The 21903-nt window shown below is 35.2% G+C and overlaps 1 protein-coding gene across 4 annotated transcripts in view; it reads left to right on the forward strand.

Annotated features, from left to right (window-relative positions):
* The window catches only part of AHI1 (Abelson helper integration site 1), a 90683-nt gene extending 69449 nt beyond the window's left edge, over positions 1–21234 (forward strand). For 3 of the 4 annotated variants that reach the window (XM_068677345.1, XM_068677348.1, XM_068677346.1), the window contains 5 exons: positions 1592–1657; positions 3915–4077; positions 5491–5591; positions 16003–16082; positions 20017–21234. In XM_068677345.1, coding sequence (XP_068533446.1) covers positions 1592–1657; positions 3915–4077; positions 5491–5591; positions 16003–16082; positions 20017–20245 — 639 coding nt within the window. In that variant the 3' untranslated portion in view covers positions 20246–21234. The remainder of the gene's footprint in view (positions 1–1591; positions 1658–3914; positions 4078–5490; positions 5592–16002; positions 16083–20016) is intronic. The other variant, XM_068677347.1, reaches the window with a different exon arrangement.
* The last annotated feature ends 669 nt before the right edge of the window (positions 21235–21903 follow it).

Raw genomic sequence — 21903 nt, forward strand, 5'->3', positions numbered from 1 at the left:
CCTAAATAATACTACTAATAATTCTGATGAATCATTTTTGAGCAACAGGAGGCACTCCCATCCCACAGGCTAAGCGCATTGCCTGCACAGTTCTCTTAACCTTGAGAATGAAAAATGAGAATTGGCTGAAACGTGGAAGGCACTGCTAGCTACCAGTAGACCATTGATCAAGCCTCTTACTCTGAACAGCACTTCCACTATTCTTTGTTCAAAATTTGCTTATCAAATCAGGCGGGTTTGGTTTTTTGTTGTTGTTTTGTTTTGTTGGGTCTTTTTTGTTTTGTTTTGTTTTTGTCCTCTGTGTATACCCACAATTATTCAGAACCCTAGGTGGTAGGCTTAGATGTTCTGGTAAATTATAAGAACCGAGTGCAACTGTTCACTTTTGTACTGTATTCATCAGTATGCATTGTGTGTGTATGTAACTACTGTGATGCTGCCTAAACAATCTGGAGACAAGATGAAACCTTGGTTTGCAGGAGTGTAAAGGATTTCTTTACTGTATGGGATAAGCATAGCTAAGTTAAGAAAACAATGTGCAAGGGCAAGAATGTCTGTCCTACAGAAAGCCATTTATTCTGCTGAAGATTGCAATAATGATGTTTCTTGAATCATCCTAACATAAATAGATAATAAAGGGAGCAATATGTTTTAAGTATGTTTTTTTAAAAAAGAGAAAACTTAATGCAAAAGACAGTTTAATGGTCTCTAAAATATGAAAAAGAATGATGTTAGAAATTCTCAAATATCGATGTTTATAACATGGCACAATCTGTTATAGCTGGAAATGTTGTTTACTCCACAATATTCACATTTGATTCTTCTAAAATATTTTAATTGCTATGTAATATTTCTATTCCACAATGTAGTTGGTATCCTTTGATGCATGCAAAATCTAGGGGAAACTGGTTTCTACATTGTGAAAATAAGGCATTGGAAAAAGTTAATTTAAGCAACCAGCAAAGAAGTTCAATCTCTTCCATTGTTCTGATTTCTCTTCTGCTAATTTTCACTGTATTTCTGTTTTCTGTCTCACAAATGAAAGGCTCTGTTTTTTGACAGAAATCAAATTTTGTAGCTACTGGCACATCCTAATTATTACATTTTATATATGGTATTCCTTTGACTTCATTGGAAGTCTGAAGAGTAAGTGTCAAAGATGGAGCAATTAGAACTGAATGTGAAAGTGTTGGTTATTAAGACCAATCTGAAATTCTCCATTGCATGAAAGTGACATCTTCTGCATACCAGTTCAGAGGTAAAGTTAACTGCAACAATTTCTTAAACATCTACAGTATTATTTTCAGTGCAGACAAGCTTAGACTGTGTAATCATCAATCCTGTCCTCCCACATGTTGTCTTTAGCAGAGTGTACACACTTGAAAAACTTAGTGAATATATTCTAAACATCTATATAGTCAATATTACTCATGGTTGCTCAACATCACTTCTGCTTTTTCTTTTGTAGAAAAGTATTTTTATTGTATTTTTTTTTGCTGCAGCAGCAGATGTAACAAATATGGAAAATACTTAAAATTGTAGTTTATTAAAATACTTCATGTTAAAGTTATCAAATCATTTCTTCTTCTAGAATGACAACTGCCTAGCTGCACTGGGGGAAAGAGGAGGAAGCAGTTGCCCGCTCAGGCAAGAGACAGTAAGTATTATGTAATTTTTTGCATTATCTCCATTACCTGTTGCACAGCATCTGTGCTTTTGAAAACTTCTTTTCTAGTATAATCCCAATGATTTTTTTTCCACCCTAGGTTATCCTTATCAACATGTTCATAACCACCGTTACCCATGTTACTGTTGTTCTTATATCACTCCTGAAAAGTCATTTCATAAAATGTTGATAGATATAGATTTTAACTTTTTCTTTTTGATTTGGACCCAGACAGCATTTAACACGTATCTGAATTTCACATCAGAAGAAATTCCATTGCTTTGGGCATAATTGTGAGGCTTTTACATTCTTCTTTGGTCCTGAGATGCATTTCTCCCTCATGCTCATTTTCTGATCATTTGTCTCCAGAGAATATAACAGCAATTTCCACATTTCTTTTAAATTGTCAGGCTTGTTAAACCAGTTGTGGTACAGGACACATTGGTATTTTAATTTTTTATTTCTGGGAGACAGATTGCGGTGCTTGCTTGGTTGGTTTGAACTGTTTGTTGGCAGTGTTTCCATGTTACTGAATTTTTGTAATTTTTTCCAAACAACAAAACATTTACACGAAAACTGCCTTGCAAAAAGGCACAGCAAAAAGTATTTATTACTCTGCCTTTCATTGGGTTTCATTCTGCTAAGTAATTAGTGCTAAATTCCTTTTACCTTACATGACCTTTCATAGTATTATCGCTAAGGAATCCTTTGCCATTGAGCTGAAGTGGCCACTGTTATAGCACCCCTTACTGGACATGATCATTTAAGCTTCCAGTTCTGCACTGCTTCCGTATGGTGCTCTGTAGCATGTGTTAATTTGGTTCTGTTCTATTCTGTAGTTCATATTTCTATACTGTCAACATCACCTGTAGTTGTATTAGCTTTGTTAATGCAGGGAGGAGAATTATGACAAAGAATGGTCATTGTTTAGCTCCTTTATGTAAGCTCATGATTACTGTACACACATTTAGATGTATTTCCTGTTCACTGACAGCTAAGCTGGTATTAATGCTTTGATGCTGACCAGCTCACAAATTCAACTTTCAATGGTAGAAACATTTTCATCTTTTCCCATTCATAAGTGATTCATCAGTGATATGCAAGTATTTTCATACAATGTCATACAAATGACATTGGTTAAGTTTTTACACCTAGAACTTGTAGGTGATCCTACTGAAAATAGAAATACAAATATGAAAAGCACTGTACAGATCAGCAGTTTTAGGATTTAAACACATTGATAGGTAATAAAAGAAAGTTTACTCCAAATCCCTATTTTCATAATGACTTTGCTGTCTTTAATTCCCTATGCTTTCTATCACTCCCTAATAATCCCTGTTTCTGACCTATTTGTGATTTCATAGGGGGATCTGAGGTGAGGATTATATGTAGGGAAATAGTGTTCTGTGTGTAAAATAAGTCATAATTTTTGTTTCCAGTTATGATGAGGGAAGTGAGCAATTCCCTTATTCTTTCAGTTCACTTGTTTTCATTTTTCTCTGACTTTGAATTTGTCAGAACAGGTTTTTGTTCATAGAACAGGGGAAATAAATAAGAAATTATATTTGATATCTGCACATTCAGAGTAGAAAGCAGGCTTCAGGTAATGTATTATATGTAGTGTGCATGGTATTGACCACTGTTACCACTTTTATCCTGAAAAGTATGGTGTTTTTCAGTGGCAAATGGCTTTCCTATATGGAATGGAACATATACCTATTTTTTGCAGATATTGTTAAGATCATATATGCAAATCCTTATTTCTAAACAAGCAAAAAAAATGGGAACTGATCAAAGAAAAACTTTGCAATGACATTTTTCCACTACAATTTTCCTTCTGGTAAAACTGTAGCACTGGTGAAGTATTTGTTTGAACACATATGCTTCATGCGCACAAAGTGGGATCTGAAGGTGGTGTAACAATTCTGAGAAAGTGAATGTATGAAGTGTTTTTTTTCCTTTTGCTTCACAAGTAAATTGCTTATAAAACTAACAGCTGCTGTTTTGAAGCTAATCTTAGTGAATTGAATGTTCTTAACCATTTCTACAATCCCACAGTCCTTTATCTTGCCTCTCCTGCTGCTTTCCCACCACCCCTGATCCCATTAGCAAAACTTGAGACAGCCTCAGCTTTTACCAAAGTGCAGCTTTGGTTTCAGCTGCTTTTCTGCAAGAGGAAGTGAATGTTGCGCTTTTTTCTCTGTGGCATGGTTGTGATAAAGCTGTGGTGCTCTTATCTCTCTTTTAGGTAGTGGCTCTTTATGACTACACAGCGCATCGATCAGATGAGCTAACCATCCATCGCAGTGACATTATCCAAGTGTTGTACAAAGATAATGATAACTGGTGGTTTGGCAGCTTAGCAAATGGACAGCAAGGCTATTTTCCAGCTAATTATGTGGCTGGTGAAAGTAAGTTTACTGCTGTCTTCCTGGTATACCAATGTGGGTTTAACTGATGGTCCAAGATTTTACTATGCTGTACTGCTTATTATTCTGAAGATATGAATTTATGTAGTACACAGATGGTATAATGATGACTTATTGTAATGCAGAAATTGTATCAAGTTAGCTAACCACTTAGCAAGATGAAAACCTGACTTTAAAAGGTATTGACACTTAAACATTCCAGCTTATATAGTACTGGCTTGATTATCAGTTAACTGGATTGATTCTTCAGTCTTCCTTATATATAGCCGTCTGGTTCATGCCCTGCCTTGACAATGTTTTAGGTCACATCTTAGCATTTTGCTGGCATCTTAGGCTTTTATAGGCGATATTACTTAGCTCTAACTGGTTACCATTAAAAAAAAAAAAATCCCCCCTCAACTCTAATGCAGATTGCTCTGTTCCCAGGTAGGTGGATTTCAGTATGAAGCTGTAAAAGAGCGGTGACGGTTAAATCTCATGTCTGAGCATTGAATTTGCTACCAGGCCCTCATCATTAAAATGGTTTTGACTCAACTAATACAGCAAAAACTAAATATAACTGAAAATATAAGAAGCATCTGACTGAGTCAACTGATGTAAAGATGCTCAGTATTCTGCCAGTTGTTAGCATTCAATTTATGTATATATTGTGTGGTCGCATGCTACAGGAAATACATATGCTTTCCTAAACTATCTAGCTATCAGTTATACCGGTGTTTAGAAATCTTTTAACCAAACATTTCTCAAGATGTTTTCCCCCGATTTTCTAGTTCCTCCCACTGTCTTCCAAGTGAACTCTAATGTTTCTGCCCATTCCTTAAAAAAACTTGGACATACTACTGTGTTAACTAGATGATGCGACTTAAAATTAGTTGAACTGCTGTCCTTCCCCTTTGTCCTCCCCTCATGCATCCTCTGCGTTTTCTCCTTGCTCTCTTCCTTGCAAAATAAGCTAGAGAGCAGTCTCTATGGAGAGTCTTCAATAATGTCCTGTTGCTCTTGAGAAAGTTTTAACAAATGTATTTTGAGATAGTTGGCCAACTTGGGAGCAGAAGGAAGTGTATAATTTGTTTCAGTTGTTGACCATATTAATAATGGGTCAAAAGAAGTATGAATTTCATTGCTGTTGCTATAGCTGTTCTTCCTAGTCATGTAAATGTTTGGTTGTTTTTATTTTATTACCTACGAATTTAAATCTAAGCATAAAGTTAATGGGCAAATTTTGATCAATCAAGTTTAGTTTCAAACATTTTTGATTAGTATCACAAATGTGATACATGAGTATCACATCCCATTTTTGGTTAGATCATAATGTCATAGTTGTTCACATAAAATAGATGCTTCTATAATTCTTCCATGGCTCTCACAATGGTGAATTATGAATCCTGTTTTCAGAAGAATATGAAGAACAGCCTTCAGGATTAGTATCGGATTCTGTTCCTCTTCTGTCTGAAGGACCCACAGAAGCACAGGAACCTTCTCCAACACTACAAGAGGTAATAACTAAGAAGAAAGTTCTGTAAGTAGTGGTAGAGTACATCCATTGTATGCCAGGTGGACTATATTAATTTTCCTTTCTTTTTGGAAAAAAATGATAAAAAATAAAAAAAACTGATGCATAGACTTCATTCCAGTACAGCAGATTATTTTTTTCAGCAGATGGCTAATGTTCATATCTTGTGTCAATTAATTATTCTACCTATTCCTGAACCATTATAACGAGTGCCTAATCTGCCATTGAATCCAAAGTTGATAGAAGTGTCTAACAATTACTTGAGAGAAGTAAGTTTTTAAGGAACAACATGGATTTGTCAAAAGCTGACATATTGTCTGGCACTTGATTGTCATTCTTGGAATATGTACTGCCCACAGAATCTTCAAATTTTCTGCTATCAGATTTCCATATCTATCAGGTTGCTAAAAGAACAAAAGCTATGATGTTTTCTGAAGCATTTTCCAGTCCGTGTAGTACTTCCCTAATTAAGATACCCAATATGATCATAAAGCCTCATTACCAGACTGTGCAATATCCTGCATGCAAACCTACTTATTTGTCAATGGATCTTTCTATTTAAAAGCTGATGATGATCCTCTGATATGAATGACTGCTCTCATCCTGTAGGTTGCTCAGGAGGAGACTTTATAGTTTAGAGGAATAAAGGAAAGAAATACCAAGAAACCTTACACAGAACAGTGTATTGGTTTTTCTGACTCCATCCCTTTTTCTTAATTCCAGGTGTAATTATTTCCTGCTGTAATATGTAAGATACTACTGAAATAGTGCTTTTAGGGGTTGTCTCCTTGGTTAGTTATTTTTATCCCTAAGTACATTTTAAGTAAGTAAATAAGAGTTTTTACCAACTGTTAAAGCTCTTGTCTTGATCAGATATAAAGTCTCTCCACTCCCATAGCATACAGCTTTTGGGTTGCAGCATTGTTGTTGTTTACTCATCACATATTGTACTCCATGCAGATACATTCCTATTTTTGTGATTTTAGTTAGAAGTTGGAATGCACAAAACAGCAAAGGAATAGCAGTCAGTTTTTAGTAATGTTACAGAAAATGTACATGATGGAAAAAATATTGAGGTGTTATTTTTTTTCTAGATCTTTTGAGAGGCCCTGTTCAAAGCAGTGGCCCTGTTCAAAGCAAGCCAAACAATTTTCACTTCTCTAGACAGAGAATCAGAAACTTACTAACTTTCTGTGTAGCTTATGTTCCCCTTCTGTGAAATAATGATGATTGTCTTACACTGTAAAACAGCAAAGTAGTAATAGAAATGAGTTCAGTAACTGTTAGAATTTAAGAATTGTTTTATTCCAAAATGCTTGTAGCCCTCTTAAGTATGCTATCAACAGCTACTCATTTAGTGAAATATTACTAATATATCTAATTTAAAGGGGATTTTTGTTCAGATTCTTTTCAAGTGATTTGACTTTTCTATGTATTTCTCTAAAATTGAATTTAATACTTTGTCTGACTTACAGGACTCAAAGTATGCAGAGTGGCTTGGTTACTTTTTTTTCTTTTATCAGATGGTGTATCTTTGCTATGTAATATATTGTAATGTTGAAAGATAAAACACTCAAATCCACTTCTGTTAACCTACGTCGTGTAACTTTTGTTTTTATATATGTGAATAGAGAGGTAACATTTATTAAATTATTTAGTACAGATTACTCACTTGGCAGTCCTGTTGAAGCCAGCTGCTGTAAATTGAATGCTATGAGTGTTATGTTTCTAACTATAGTTTAAAAATGAAGTTAATCACCACATAGATTAGTAATAATTAATCTGAAGTATCTGTTACTGCTACGTGGCTGAGAAACTAAAAGCCAAATATAATTGTCCCAGAAAGAAAAGGGTACATTACTTTCAAATACATGCTTTCTTCTAAAGTCAAGAGTGGAACAAATTCAGAAAAAATAACTTCATTACTAGAAAGAAGGAGGATTTCTTTTATCTGTTATCTATGTTGCTGGAGGCAAGAAAGGTATCACAAATGGAATATGTTGCTACACTCATCTTTTTTCACACATACCCAGATTATAAACAGGAGAAGAGCTGAGGTAGTTACTGTTATTAAGACTTGATCATTTTTGTCTTACCTTTTAATTTTTGTTTTAGTTTAGTAGAAATCTAGTTTAACTAGATCAAAACAATTTTTGTGAACCAACTTACATTTGTCAGTTACAACCAATATTTATTATTCAACTTTATAAGAAGTAATTTTTGATTAGTCCTAGATTTTGTCAAGTGTCTGTAGTTGACATTTTATTCTAACAATTGTTTTTATATTACTAGTAGCTCTTCCAGTAACAGTTTTAGTAATATTTCATCAAAATTTTCTGTATTATGATTCTGCTGGCACTTCAAATTAAATTTGCCATGCCTTTAATCGTTAGTTTGAATTTTGTAGCAAAGCACATACAATCCATGCAGATATTCAAATGGCATAATACATAAAAATGCATACAATAATAGTCTGAAAGAAGGCAGATATGTTGCTTTTCATCTTGTGTAGCATTGATCAACACCACAAAATCACCAGGGGTCAAGAAAAGTCATGAAATGTTTTCAAGTGCTGGAAAAAATGGTATAAGAGATTGGTATAATGGTTACAAGTTAAATACTATCAAAGAATGAGCAATGAAGAAGAAAGTACACCATAACACATGGTGTAGAGAGGTAAATTGGATGCAATCTTTTTTCACCCTCTCCTGTTGTTAAACAAGAACAGGGAACACTAAGCTGAAATGGAACACATCTAGTATTTAGAGACGGAAATTCTTGTTTATGCCATGCTTAGTTAATCTGGTAAATTAGCTACTACAAGACTTTGTTAAAATTTAGACATACAGGGATTAATTTTTTTTAATAAAAAGTTTAAGGATGATGTAGTGGCTGAGATTCCAAAAGCATCTAAGTAAGTAGGAAACACAAATCTGTCTGCTGTTTTTAGTTTGTTTTTGTTTGTTGTTGTTGTTTTTTTAGGTTACACATACTCACATATACACTGTATAATTCACCAAAAAGATACCAAGTTGAAGTTACAGCAAATGAATTAAATCTCTCTGGAAAGCATGAGATCCCTTCAAGTGCAATGGTTTTACAAAAACTGCTGAGTGCTGCATAAAAGAAAAAAATGTCACTGAGCTGTTTGTCATAGTGAAGGAAAGTTCTATAGTGCTTTGACTTTAGGCAATACCAGATACTTCTGAGACAAAACTGCTCAGAGGACCACTGGGGGTCTGATCAGTTATGGCAGTTCCTGTGTTGCAGCAGTGACACAGCAACTTTTCTTCCTATTCCTTTCAGGTTTTTTCATTAGTAGAGATGAAAGAAAATGCCAATTTCTTTTACATAAGAAATATGAAAAATCATTTTTCTGTAATACCCTATTATTTTTATCTTGACAGAAAAGGAAGCACATTTTATTTTAAAATCCAGAAAATGAATTAAAAAAATAAGTCGTTGCTTAAGTTGTTAAAACAGACTATAAAATATAACCAATACTTTTTGTTGTTATGCTCCTTTTTTGCCTTTTTTTTTTTTTCCACAAGTGTACTTCCCCAAATAGTTATATCCAGGTTTGATACACCTCTTGTTCTTTGTGTATTTTTAGGGAATATTTAAATATTTAATTAAGACTGCAAAAATATGATTACTGTGGAAATCATCATAGCAACTACTCATGAGATTTTGCTACCATACTAGTCTGAAAAGGGCACCTGAAATGCAGGTGAATAATATGGTAGTTTGTATCACTGACAATACCGTATAATCTTATTAAAAACAGTTTTCCAACTGCAGGTATTATAAGTACCTAACTATCTAGCTAAGCATCAGAAATTACGATGAGTGAATTAAGTGGAATCATTAACATTTGAAGAGTGTGTAATGCTTAGGGTCCAATATTAATCTTTGCAAATACAGGCCATTTTGTTGTAGTTCAAAGAGCTTTCAAAATGATTTCTACCATCAGCTTTGCATTCATAACATAATAATTTTATGCAAACCTCGTTTTCCTGCCTTATGAGTTACTTAACTCCTGAGCCACAAAATTAGGTCATAATCATGTTTAATTACAACATACATTTAAACTGCCAATAGAAATTTCATGGAGTGAAGCTCTCACTATGCTGTTGAAGAATTCCAAGTAATGGGGGCAGACCTATCAACTGGCTGGTCCAGTAAATCTGCTGTTTTCAGGTGCCTTAAGCTGAATACAGAAAAGACAGGAATTCAGATAGGTTTGTGCTAGAAATCAGAATTTGGGGTTTTGTAAAATTTTTGCAAGTCCGAGACATTTCAAATTCAATACAGTACCTTTTTTTTTTTTTTTTTTTTGGCAGAAGTGTACTGCTGTCTAAAAGCTTTGTGATTAGGCTTTATAATTTGGGGTGGCCTACCACTTTTTATTTCAAATGCCTCTAAAAAGATTCTGAATGTTAAGTATTTCAGTTGGGTTATGTGGGAATAGTGAGAAGGAGTGATGGGCAAAACAAAGCAGTAATTTAAAATATCCATTAAAATCATAAGAAAATATTCTTCCTAGTATATTTATCTTTGAAAAATTAAGTCAAGGTACAAAATAATGATCATAAGCATGAAAATTGTTTACTTCCTAGAACTACATTGTTATTACATGGTTTGGATAATCTAACTAGAGATCATCAAAATTTGACTCTATGTATATTTAAACAAATTTTGAGATTATCCCTGTGTTCACATAAATAATTCATGTTCTCACTTTCTTTCCCCAGAGTAGGTTATAAGACAGCCTAGCATCTGTAAAATAACCTGCCAAGCTACTGAGGCTTTTTTCTCTGGGCTTGAGCTCTTTCAATGTGGTTGTTTTTGTGGACTCGCAATTTATTAATTATAACTAAAAATTAAAAAGCGTAGCAAACTTACTCAACAATATCTCCAAAAATGCTAGCTAGAAACTTTGCTAGTTTCATCAAAAATGTTAATTTTATAGTTCTGATCCTGTTTTCTTTAATTGTGCCTTTCTTCAGGTTAGTGGGAAACAATTCAGTGACTGATCAACTGTTAGGAAAAGGAGGGACTAGAAAGAGCTGAAAATCTGAGAAACATTTATAAAAATTAGCATGGTAGATTTTTTTTCAATCAATAGAGCTGAAGGCTTTCACACATCAGATGTGTGTTTTGAAGATACAGAGAGGTTGCAGACCCACTAAAATGTGATATTCAATTGAATTAGAATGGTGAAGCTGATAATTCTGGGCTTCATTCTTGCATAATGTGATTATAGATCTCTTCTTCTAAAGGCATTGACACCTTCTGGGCTGAAAGATATCATGCATTTTTAGAATCAGCCTGCAAAGTTGCTGTGTGGTCTTCCTCAGCAGCCATTGAATAGACATTATAAAATAGATACAACTTTGCAGATCCTGGTAACTGTTTTGATTGTTCTGGAAGAAATCTTTCTTACAGAAATTTGTGACTAGGAATAGACTACATTCCTCAAGCAAAAACCTGACCTTAACATATTTCATCTTTTTAGTTCTGTAGTTTATTTTTAGGTACTCTATTTTCCCTTTAAAATGGAGTTTGTGCTATTCAGATTGAATAGTATTAAGCATGTGTTTTGCTACTTCAGTTGTAAGCTGGTAGCACTTTATTTTTCAGGTCCAAAACCACCTCTGTGGTTCCTATGAGTTGTGTCTCACAAATGTTTGTGCCTGTGTCTACAGTGTTATTTGAGCTATTGAAAGAAAAGCTATTTGTTTAATAAGCAAACTAGTATCTATTGGGAAAAAGTCAAAGATGATATGACATCCATAGTAATTTGCTGTAAGTGACTGTGGTCTATTTAAAGACAGGAAGAATCAGGCTGAGACACTGAACTGACAAAGCAGAACCAAAAATACTATTGAGCGACATTTATATTGTTAAGATAGGTCTCAAAAGCAAGCTAACTTCTCTCTTCCCCATTGTTTTCTCCTCGGGTCATCATAGCCTCTTTCTGAAGAGGATTGAACTATTTTTATGCAAATTTTAATGCAAAGCTGTAACCACAGATGAGTTCCCAGAGGCCAAGACTTCAAGGCTGAAAACACCTGTTCTGAACCATAGTGCTTCAGTCTGAAGCACCTTGTCTCCACTCTTCCTCCTTTTTATTTTGCTGTCTCTCCAGCAGTCTTCCAGTGACTTGATTTCAGAGGTATGGTATTTGTCAGTATTCAGTTGTGATACTTAAAATTATGATTTTCATCTGCTAGATTTCCTGTAGGTCTCTCCTAGCTGTGAGCAGGTGCAGGATTTCACAGTATCAAAGACTGGACAAGGCAAAGTCCTCTGTGCCTGTGGCTCTATCATTCCTAGATGTGGAAGCTAGTGAATGTTAGCATAGTCCTGAACACTTCAGTGGTCTAGCTGCTTTTCAAGAGAAAGAAAAATTCATTTCAATGTCTCTGATGTACTCAGAGCTGCAGTTCTGCTAGATACTTGTAACTGTGGTAATAATTTTAGACATAGGGGTGACAATATGGTGATCTGATTTAGATAGGCAGGCACTTAATATTAGAGAACTTCATATATTAAGTTCTCTATTTTTGCATTTTAAATAAGAAGGCCAGGGCAAAATAAATCTATGCAATTCCACTAGCAAAACTTCCTGTCAATTATTGATTTAATGGGGAAATCTTTGGAGAGGTACAGAACAGGATAAGAATAAGGAGTGTGGTGTGGTGTCACAATCATTTCTCCCAAACTTGACTCATAAGAAAAATTTTGACAGGAGGCTTCAATATAGGTCTCAGGTGGTAAGGTGTGTTAGTATAAATCATTTCATCCATGGTCTGCAATAGAAAACAAAATATAGACTTAATACAAAAAGAGTTTAATGTCCTAAAGACTAATTTAAATGACATGGACGTGTTTGTTCTTGTTGTCTGTGATCCAATGAATCTCTAATTAGATGACGTTCTGTAGAAACAGCTTCTATGGGAAAGTTTACTTGTACAGAGTAGGCTATAGAGCAAGAGCTTTTACTTTTATGGCTTGCATCACCTAAATAGAGGAAGAAAATAAATTCAGATTGCCTATACCACTCCATCCTGTCCATCTGCCTCTTAACTTGTCAGATTACGTCTCTAGACCTCAGTTATAGAAACAACTCTACGCAGCCTAGAGGAAAGTACTGCAAAAAATCTAGAGTTAGGATGAGACTTATGATGGTCTCCTGCCTTTCTGGTGTGCTGTATTTTTCAAAGGGTGGAGAATTAGAATAAGGCAACAAAACAGAACACCACTGGTGGCACTGCACAAGGAGCTCATATGTTGTACTGTGTTCAGTATTTGTTCTTGTGAACAGAAAAGTTCAAGATATTAATATTAACTATCTGACACATTTACTGTATTTTGTGTTTAGAACAAACACAGCCCTAGTAATTTGGTTTGAATGTGTAAGCTCTGCACTGTGGATGAACTTACTAACACCATATCTGTTACAATGCAGTTTGCCGAATCTTACTACAGACACGCTAACAACAGTGGAGAGGTGTTTGGAGCATCCTGTGAGGTCTGCCCATGCAAAATAAGAGGTCAGAGAGATTTAGAAATAGGGAAAGAAGATGAGCAGTCTCCTCAGCCCTCCATACTCTAAGACTTCTGTTGCCTGCTCCTTATATCAGCGTGCCCCTGGTGCACTCTCCATACACAAGTGTTACCACGGCCTCATTACCTGCATACCTCCTGCCTGCCCCCCTACCCTCCACTGCCTGATTCACTGTGCTCCTCCTGCTGCTTTCATCCTCTTGCTGCACCATCTAGTTAATGTGCTGCCTTCTTGCATCTGCCCCCACCCCACTTATTCCTTCAGTACTGTTACTGCTTGCTTACATCGCTGGGATGGGAAATGTAGGTCGAGAACTGGGCTAAGAAGGACGCAAAGATAAGTGGGATAGGGAAGAACAGAAGGTAGTGGCAGTGAGATCTGCTTCAAAAAGATCTTGTATCTGTTCAGTTCCTGCCTCATTACGTGCTTGAAAGTTTGTAGGAATGAGGTAAGAAAGCTATCATATTCAAATAGTACTCTGGAGAATTGGGAGGCTGTCCCTACGTACCCTAGGTATTCTCATTAATTACCATGCCAGCTGAACACAGCTTTTGCAAGGTAGTCTAATTGTGTGCTCTTCTTTCCTTGGTACCTATGCTGAAATGCTGTGCTTGAAAAGCCTGTGTAACAAATAGTTTTTAAAACAGATCATAGGAACTTTCAGTTAAGAAGCTTAATTTAGCGGGTATTTTAACCTCCTGACTGTAAAACAAGCATAAATTTCTGTGTTTTGGTATTTGAAAGTATTTTAAAAGTGTAAGAGATGTCAGTCTTCTGTAGTGTCATTTAAGGGAATTCTAGCAGAATGGGCTTTGGAAAGATCCACACTTAATTATAGTATTAGTACAATAAGCTTAAAAATGGAACGTTAAAAAAAAAAAAAAACTAGTTCAGCATTGTTCACATAGGATTTTCAGGGAAAAAATCAGTTCTGACTGCAAATAAAGGGAGTGCCTTATTTTGTATGGCAAGGAGCTACAAGGTTATGAATGATACAGGAAGAATTAGCTATTTGACAGTCATTCCCTTTACATCAGTCACTTGTATTTTCATATGAATGGCATTATATTTCTTCCTTTTGTATTTGATTTTACCATTGACTTAGTCTGAAGCTTATTTCTGTATTAACAAGAATTTTGTCTGTGAAACAGAAGATTTTTTTCCTACTCCAGCCAATGCTACACTCCTACATTTTAATAAGCTTGATTTTTGTCTAAATTAATCTAGCAAACTTATTTCAGCAGACTACTTCTAATGACTGTTTGCACATGGTTGTTGTAGGCAGTGTGCTTTATATGATTTCAGTAAGTCAATGGGAGCTTGATCCTGTTTCTTCTAACTCACCAGTAAAATAATATTAAACTAACAAAATAATAGTAGGGATCAGGACCAAGACAAAAAAGTTCGAATTTCATTAAACTACTTGCGTTGACTAGATTTTATTATTTTAATTAATTCCATTTTGAGTTTAAGAAAGTAATTAAACTCTTCAAGACCTAAAACTGAGGTTTGGGAAATATGAGCTCTGGTTCTAGTATAGTCTTTATTTGTGTGTCAAGACAATTTTAATCTGTGCCTCACTTTACCCAGAATTAAAATTGGACAATAGAACTTGACAGTGGAATTTTAAGTGTTTTTTATTAGGGCTTTGAAATCTGTGATGGATAAATTTAGTGTTTGAAAACAGGGTATTTTCACTCTGTTTCAACATACTGAAACAAATGCTTAATTTATTAAAAAAAAAAAAAAAAGAAAAGAAAAAAAAAAGAAAAAAGGTTGTGAAGCAACCCATTGTTTTCTGTTTCCATTCTATGTAGAGTGACTATCACTAGAGTGATACCTTGCATATGAGGTCATACAAAATGAAATAAACAGTTGGCAGACCGAAGTGTCAAGAACTATCTTTTTTTATCTTTTATCCTTTCTGTTACTTCCAAAAAAATCTTGTTGACTTTGTGGCTACTTATTTAGATGCCGTATTGTTGTCAGGCATTCTAGTGTTGCTGAATGGCACTCCCTTCCTAATACTGCTCCTATTTTACCTAGCCTTTCGAGAGCAGTAACGTCAATAACCAACTCTTTCCTTAAGTAATTCAAGCTGATACCAGAATATTAAACATCTTATTTACAAGCAGATGAGTACATCTATGCTTGGCAGAATGGAATGGGCTGATCTTTTTAACACCAGGGCCATCTGAGAAATTCAGAAACAATGTGGTAGGTTTTGCTTTAGGCAGGCTATGAATCTGAAGCTGAACTAAAAAATCATGAGCATCGGCCAAGTTAGTTTCAAGCTCATCTAACAAGGACATGATGTCTTCCTGATGGAATTAGAAGAGTGTTTACAGAGGGTTAGTTCCATTTTTTTTTTTTTTGAGCCCTGAGTAGTAAAGTAACCTGGAGTTGTTTTATTTTGCTTGTTTTTTTTTTTTTTAAAAAAAAAAAGGCTAGACATCTCTTGTTAAAACTATGCAATGAGATGGCTTTTTAGCATTCTCCAGTAGCAGAAATAACTTGCTCTCTTCACAGACTGTTTGTATTTTAAGCTTAGCAGATTCATAACTTCTTGTTTCTACACATACCTGAACTGTCTTCTATTTGCAAGTCGTTTTTTTTTTTTAAAAAAAAAAAAAAAAAAAAAACAGGCTACTGTTTCCTTGTTTGTAACCACATAGGAGTTAACATTTTATGGCTGATAGACATTAGTTTTTAAACAAGGTATATTCTCTCCTTATTCAGGAAGCTGGTGGGTTTTCAATGTACATGTGTTGGCCCCATTGTCTTTCTTCTTTTTACCTTCCTGCTTTTTTTTCTTTTACAGATGTCACCAGTCATCAGTAAGACGGGGGACCTGAAATGTATCTCAGGGCATGACACAGATAGAGACTCACCTGCCACACAGTAAGCAAGAAATATTTGAAATGATTTGCAATGTTACATCTGTAACTACTGTTAGGAAACTGTCTTAGCAAGCAAAACAAGAAGGTAACGTTAGGATACTTATTCAAAAAGAGTGCTTCACACTTAAAAATGAGAAGGAAATAACAACTGCTATACGCATGTACAAACAAATATATACCATAATGTACATCAGAATAAAAATGAAGGGACACGGGATTGTCCTGTGGCTTTCTTTTATTATGTATTAGACTTTATTGATACAAATTAAAAAATATTTTTACACCTTCTAAAAAGTAATACAAATTGGAAAAGGTCACATACTGAGAAGGTGCAAGCTACCATCTTTGATCGTGACACTTGCATTTCTTAAAAATTGTGTGCATTTGTTGTGTGCTGTAAACAGATAAGATCTCAACATTTTGAACAGGAGCTGCTACAATATATTTAGCTACTGCAATCATTTGTACCTGGAAAAATACATCTGAAAATGCTTCTTGAGGTATTTTATCTACCACTTTAGGTATCTGTCATCTAAGCAAAGTTATTTCACTGATTATTTTCCAGACTGGTCCCCTAACCCTCCCTCAACATTGCAGATGCAGTTACATATGTAATTTTAACATCTGTAAATCCTAAATGATTTTTTTTTTTTTTACCTCTCCACCTGTATCTAGACTTGAATATAAATTGTGAGTGGAAAGTTCAACACTCATGTTTGATGAGAAAGGGACTGTAAAACTATAAGTTGGTAATAAGTTGGTATAGTCATGCTCAAAATTCAGGGTTGAATTTTGAGCATGACTATTCTGATAGGACTTAAGGAAGGAAATGCCTTAAAAGTACCAACTTAAAAGTACAACTGTGACAGCTGATACAATCTGTCAGAAGCCATTATCAAAAATTTGATGACTGAACAGTGTTAGTAGAACTTCAGCAAAAAATTTGACTGCCTTTTCCCAGGCAACCACTGACCAATGCGGGACCACAGATTTAAAATGTGGAATCACAAATTATTTAACGAAATTCAAGAGTTTCAAGTCATGTCAAATGTGAAATACTCATTTTAATGGAAGCTAAGTCTACACTGAGAAGAGGTCAGACTGAAGTGTCATGCTGAAGAAATAGACCCCAAACTTCTTCAGTTGCATTTCAAAAAGTTGAGGGAAGCTGCCCGCATGCCTTTGTCGCTGGAATGTACTCCCTCCTCCTGAACCTTTGGAGTAGGAATGTTACGGAGATGGCAATCTGAAGTCGTGCTTCATGTCATTGCTCTCTCGTCTGGACAAAGAGCAGTGTTTCAGAGCCTCTTTCACAAACTCTCAAGGCACTGAGCCATTTATACCTGACTGATGGTGGGGGAGAGTGGAAGATGCCATGAGATAGTGTTTGGTGCTGTACCTTATAAGGAGAGAGCTAATATGAAAGGGAGAAAAACAGACGTTTCAGTACTACAGTGCTGTATTGTATTTTGCTTCCCTTTGGCCAGACATTCTAGGCTTTGTTATATATTAGCTGCCTTGAAAATACATACTTTGCAAGCTTTTCCATGGACTAGAACACAGTGAAATGTGATTTAGTTGTCTTTTATTATAGCAGTGACTGCAAACACCATGTGGTTTTGTTTTTGTTTTTCAAAAGAGTCTATAAGTTCTTGCCCTGTTTTAATAGCTGGAAAAGGATATTCTTCTCTTTGTCACTACTTTGAAAGACAGCTCCATGTTTCTGTTTAGAGGTTATCCATTAGATAGTCAAACATCTCAGAAACGTGGCTGCATATTTTTCATTAAAACTGTCACTTCTCTGTACCTGAAACGATAACCCACAGAGGCTGTGACAGGACTGTAGTTTTCTTGTTCACTGCAGCTGGTTTGTTGAAATACCTAGAAAATGACACACAGGCAGGAGTTAAGATTCTAAATGAAAAAGTTTTCTATTGTAGCATCTAAAAGTGATTTCAATGTGACTTGAGATCCAGTCCAATCTGTAATTAAATATTTGATCTAAAAGTTTCCATTTTCTTCCTGTTTTCTGTGAAAATATACTTAACATCCATGTCACATGCTAATACATAAAAGGAACTGATCAGTAGCTAAACTTCGTAGCAATCAGTTCAGTTGTGATTACAAAGTATGCAGTTTCTCTATGGAAAAGTGACACTTCGCACCTCCACAATTCACACTATATCTTTCTTTGAGCTTCCAAGTGGGTGTTTGATGTTTTGCCTAATAGAGAACACTATTCATTATGACCACAGTACCTGCTGCAAAAGAAACTGAAGGGCAAGTTCCGCTGGAATATCTATCATTCAGAATTTCCAGATTTAAAGTACCATTTTGCAACATGAAAACAAATTTTATCCAGGATAGCAGCGGATTTTTATCTTAGCCAAGCAGTTAACCTGTCTTCTGCAGACTCTAGAAAAAACAGAAATGTCTGTATAATAGACAACTAAAATTTTTATCGAAGTATCTCAAAGGTTAATTACATTACTGCATCTGATGTGATGTTCAAATAATAAAAAGATGAAATCCTCTTCTCAAAATCTGAGCAGATTAGATTTATTCCGAAAATCTGCATGATAGCCTCACTCCTTGAATATTAAAGATTAGATACCATCTCTCAGCACAGATTTTTATCTCCCTAGATGTATTCCCATTTCAGTTTTCTTGAGCTGCACAAGGTAGTGCTCTCTCCATAAATTTACAATGATTACACATCAAACCCATCTGAACACTCAGTTTGGTAGAAAATTGTGCTTACTGGCTAATTATGATTCTGATCTCAGGTTTCCTCAGGTGGCAATACTTTTCAGCTTGTCCTGGGAATCCTAATGCAGAGGGTCTTAACTTCCTGAACCTTTTCCCTCAGGATGCTCTGGTATTAGAGCTGCAGCAATTCACATTTTCATGAATAAACAGTTTAGCTTAAAAGAAATAAATAAAACTTACAGACAGGTAGTATTAATTCCATCAGGAAGGTCAATATGTAAACATCTTAATCTATAAAAATTATTACATTACCACAATATCACCATTAGTAATGGTCTTACAGCAATGTTTTTTGGGAAACTACACCATCTCATTGCATTCTTGATTCCTCTGCTTGTTTACATATTTCAGCAGCATCCAAGATTAATAGTTCTGGTCACAAACAAAGATCAGTTTATGCTACATGTAATACTAATTTTAAACAAAGACAGTACCTGCCCTTGATAGATTACATTTAAATTAGTATTGTATATATAAAGTTACAGCTTCTGTCAAGAATGGGGATGCATGGAAAAAGTGGTGTAACATCAGCGTAGTCCCTGGCAACATCTGCAAGACCAGCCTGGTTCCCTTGTTTGAGATACTAACTAGTATAAACACAGGAGCTTGCTTTAATTCTTTTGTCATTGTATGAAGTCTGAGAAGCATGGATAGACATAATCACTAATTCTATGAACATATCATAGTTTAGGTAAGTTCAAATGGGAAAAATAATTTTCTGCTCTTTTCCTGCCTGTCTCCCATACAATGGTTAAATAAATAAAACATGAATTTCTCTTAAATTGCAATTATTTTGGTGTTTGAGCTTAGAAAAGTGCAATGGATTTTATCCTTGGAGGAGAATGGTAATTTGTGTGTTTAATGATGTGTTGATTGTCGAACAAGACTTGCTGATTTTTAAGATCATGAGCGGTTCTTTTAATTCTTTTTAAAGCAATGCTATGACATGTTGAAAAGCAGACTAATAGAGTGGTCTCATATTTTGTCCTCATGTTTTTTCTGTCTTTGTTCTGCAGTGGAATGGTAGTTTTTGTAGCTGTTTGAGCATTGTGCTCAAGGGGGACAGACAGACAATTGCTCTAACACATCAGCTGTGTGTGGAAAAAGCTCTAAATTTGAGCTAACTTTGTGTTTCTTTTACTCTTTTTATATCCACTTTCCCCTAGAGGTGTAAAGAAAAAGAAGAAAAGGATACAGAAGAACGAGACAGAAAATCAGCCCAACTTAATGGGTCTCGATTCTCCTGTATCATCAGTTACAGCTAATGGTGTTGAAAATGAACCTACAGCCCATGGGGTGGAATTGAAGAAGAAGAAAAGGGCAGCGAGAGGCTCGAACTTGAGCACAAGTGGAAAGACAAATATTGCCTTTGAGCCTGAATGCTATGACGTGTAGTCATAATTTAATTTCAGATACCAATGTGGCATTCAATATACACACAGAAATGTATTTGAATGATGCAACTTCAATCTTGTTTCTAAGATTGACAAGAAAAAAACAATTTAAAAGAACTAAAATACACAAAATGGTGGCAGTTGTGACTTAACAGTGGTGTAAGCCTGTTCAAAATAATTTTGATCAGGGTTTCTTGAAATTAACAGATCTTGAATGTCCAGTTCCTCCGTGGACTGGTAAAATCTGAAATGCACTTTCATATTTCATGAGAATCCCACTAACAAATACAACGTTAACCATCTGGTTATATCCTAAGTTAGGCTAAGCAGGCATTTCTGTGGACTGTGGATCAGTCTATAGTGAGCAGAGAATTGAGTCCAAAAGTGTCATCTAGAACAAAACAACCCCCAACCACAACAAAAGTTCTTGAATTAGCATTTTATTTATTTGTATATAAAATAGAACAGTGTTCAGAATGGTGAAGTTCCAAAGGAATGCTGACACTACAATGTACCTGAAAACATGAGCTGTTAATTTATTTTTTTTTTCTGATGTGAAATATTCACTTGGACAACATTGTGCAGCACTTAAGCAAATTGTTGAGTAACTACCTATGCAACTACTCAGACTTCAGCGGGACTGTTCATGCTTTCCAATCCAAATAAGTGTTGCAAATTCCAGGCACTTATATTTTCAAATGAGATTTTTATGCATATAATAAAGGTGCATTGCAGTTTTGTCAGAGTTCCTGGCTGCTTTGGCAGCAGTCTTGCCAAATATGTGTTCTTTCTTCTGAATTAAATATTTCATTATCAAACTGTGTATTTTGTTATACTTTTTCTTGTAGTCTTTATTCAGCTGTACATGTCATTAATCTTTTTTTTTTTGCTTGAGTATTATGTTGTGAACTTTTACTAATAACTTCACTAATTATCTACAATTCTAAATAATTTATGTTTTATATTAAATGAAACACTTTCTATCAGTTAGTGCTGGTATTTTTTCTGGCTGGTGATGTCCAGTTTATTTTTACTCTGCTAGGAAATTCTTTCTCCTCCCCCTCTGAAGCAATAAATAACATAAAATTAGAAAACCCTTATTTAGTAGACAGGACACTTGATTCCATTAAAAAAAGAAGTGAAAATAACAATGTTGGGCACTGATGTGTGAAATGCACCCAGATGCAGAGCACTAGTTGCTATATATTCTAATATCTTCCCTGCACATGTTAAACCAGGCAAATCCGTGAACCTGTTTCTTTTGAGTAAAAAGGAGCAGCAAATGTTCTTTTGGACCCCAGTGGTAATGGTTCTTTGCTAGCAGTCCCAGCTCTGCTTTGCTTAGTGCATGTGTATGGAGTTCTCTCCTAAATGGGATGCGTGCGTGTTCTGGAACATTGTGAACATCTCTTTCTCAGTCATAGGTTCTGTAAAATTATCTCAGTCCAGGGACTGCCTGCTTCCAGCAAGGCTCCTTGTTTCTTATGCCTCTGCTTTTGTAATATATTCAAATTCACAATTCTGCGTGACATGCGGGATTTAAACATTTTAGAAAAGAGAAAAATCTCAACATCTTAGGTTTCTTTAAAATGTCCGGGGTCGCACTTAAAAGAAGGGCAGAGCATGACATCAGGCTCCACGTCAGGGAGAGCTGAGCAG

This window comes from Anas acuta, chromosome 3, assembly GCF_963932015.1.
Source record: "Anas acuta chromosome 3, bAnaAcu1.1, whole genome shotgun sequence".
NCBI lineage: Eukaryota > Metazoa > Chordata > Aves > Anseriformes > Anatidae > Anas > Anas acuta.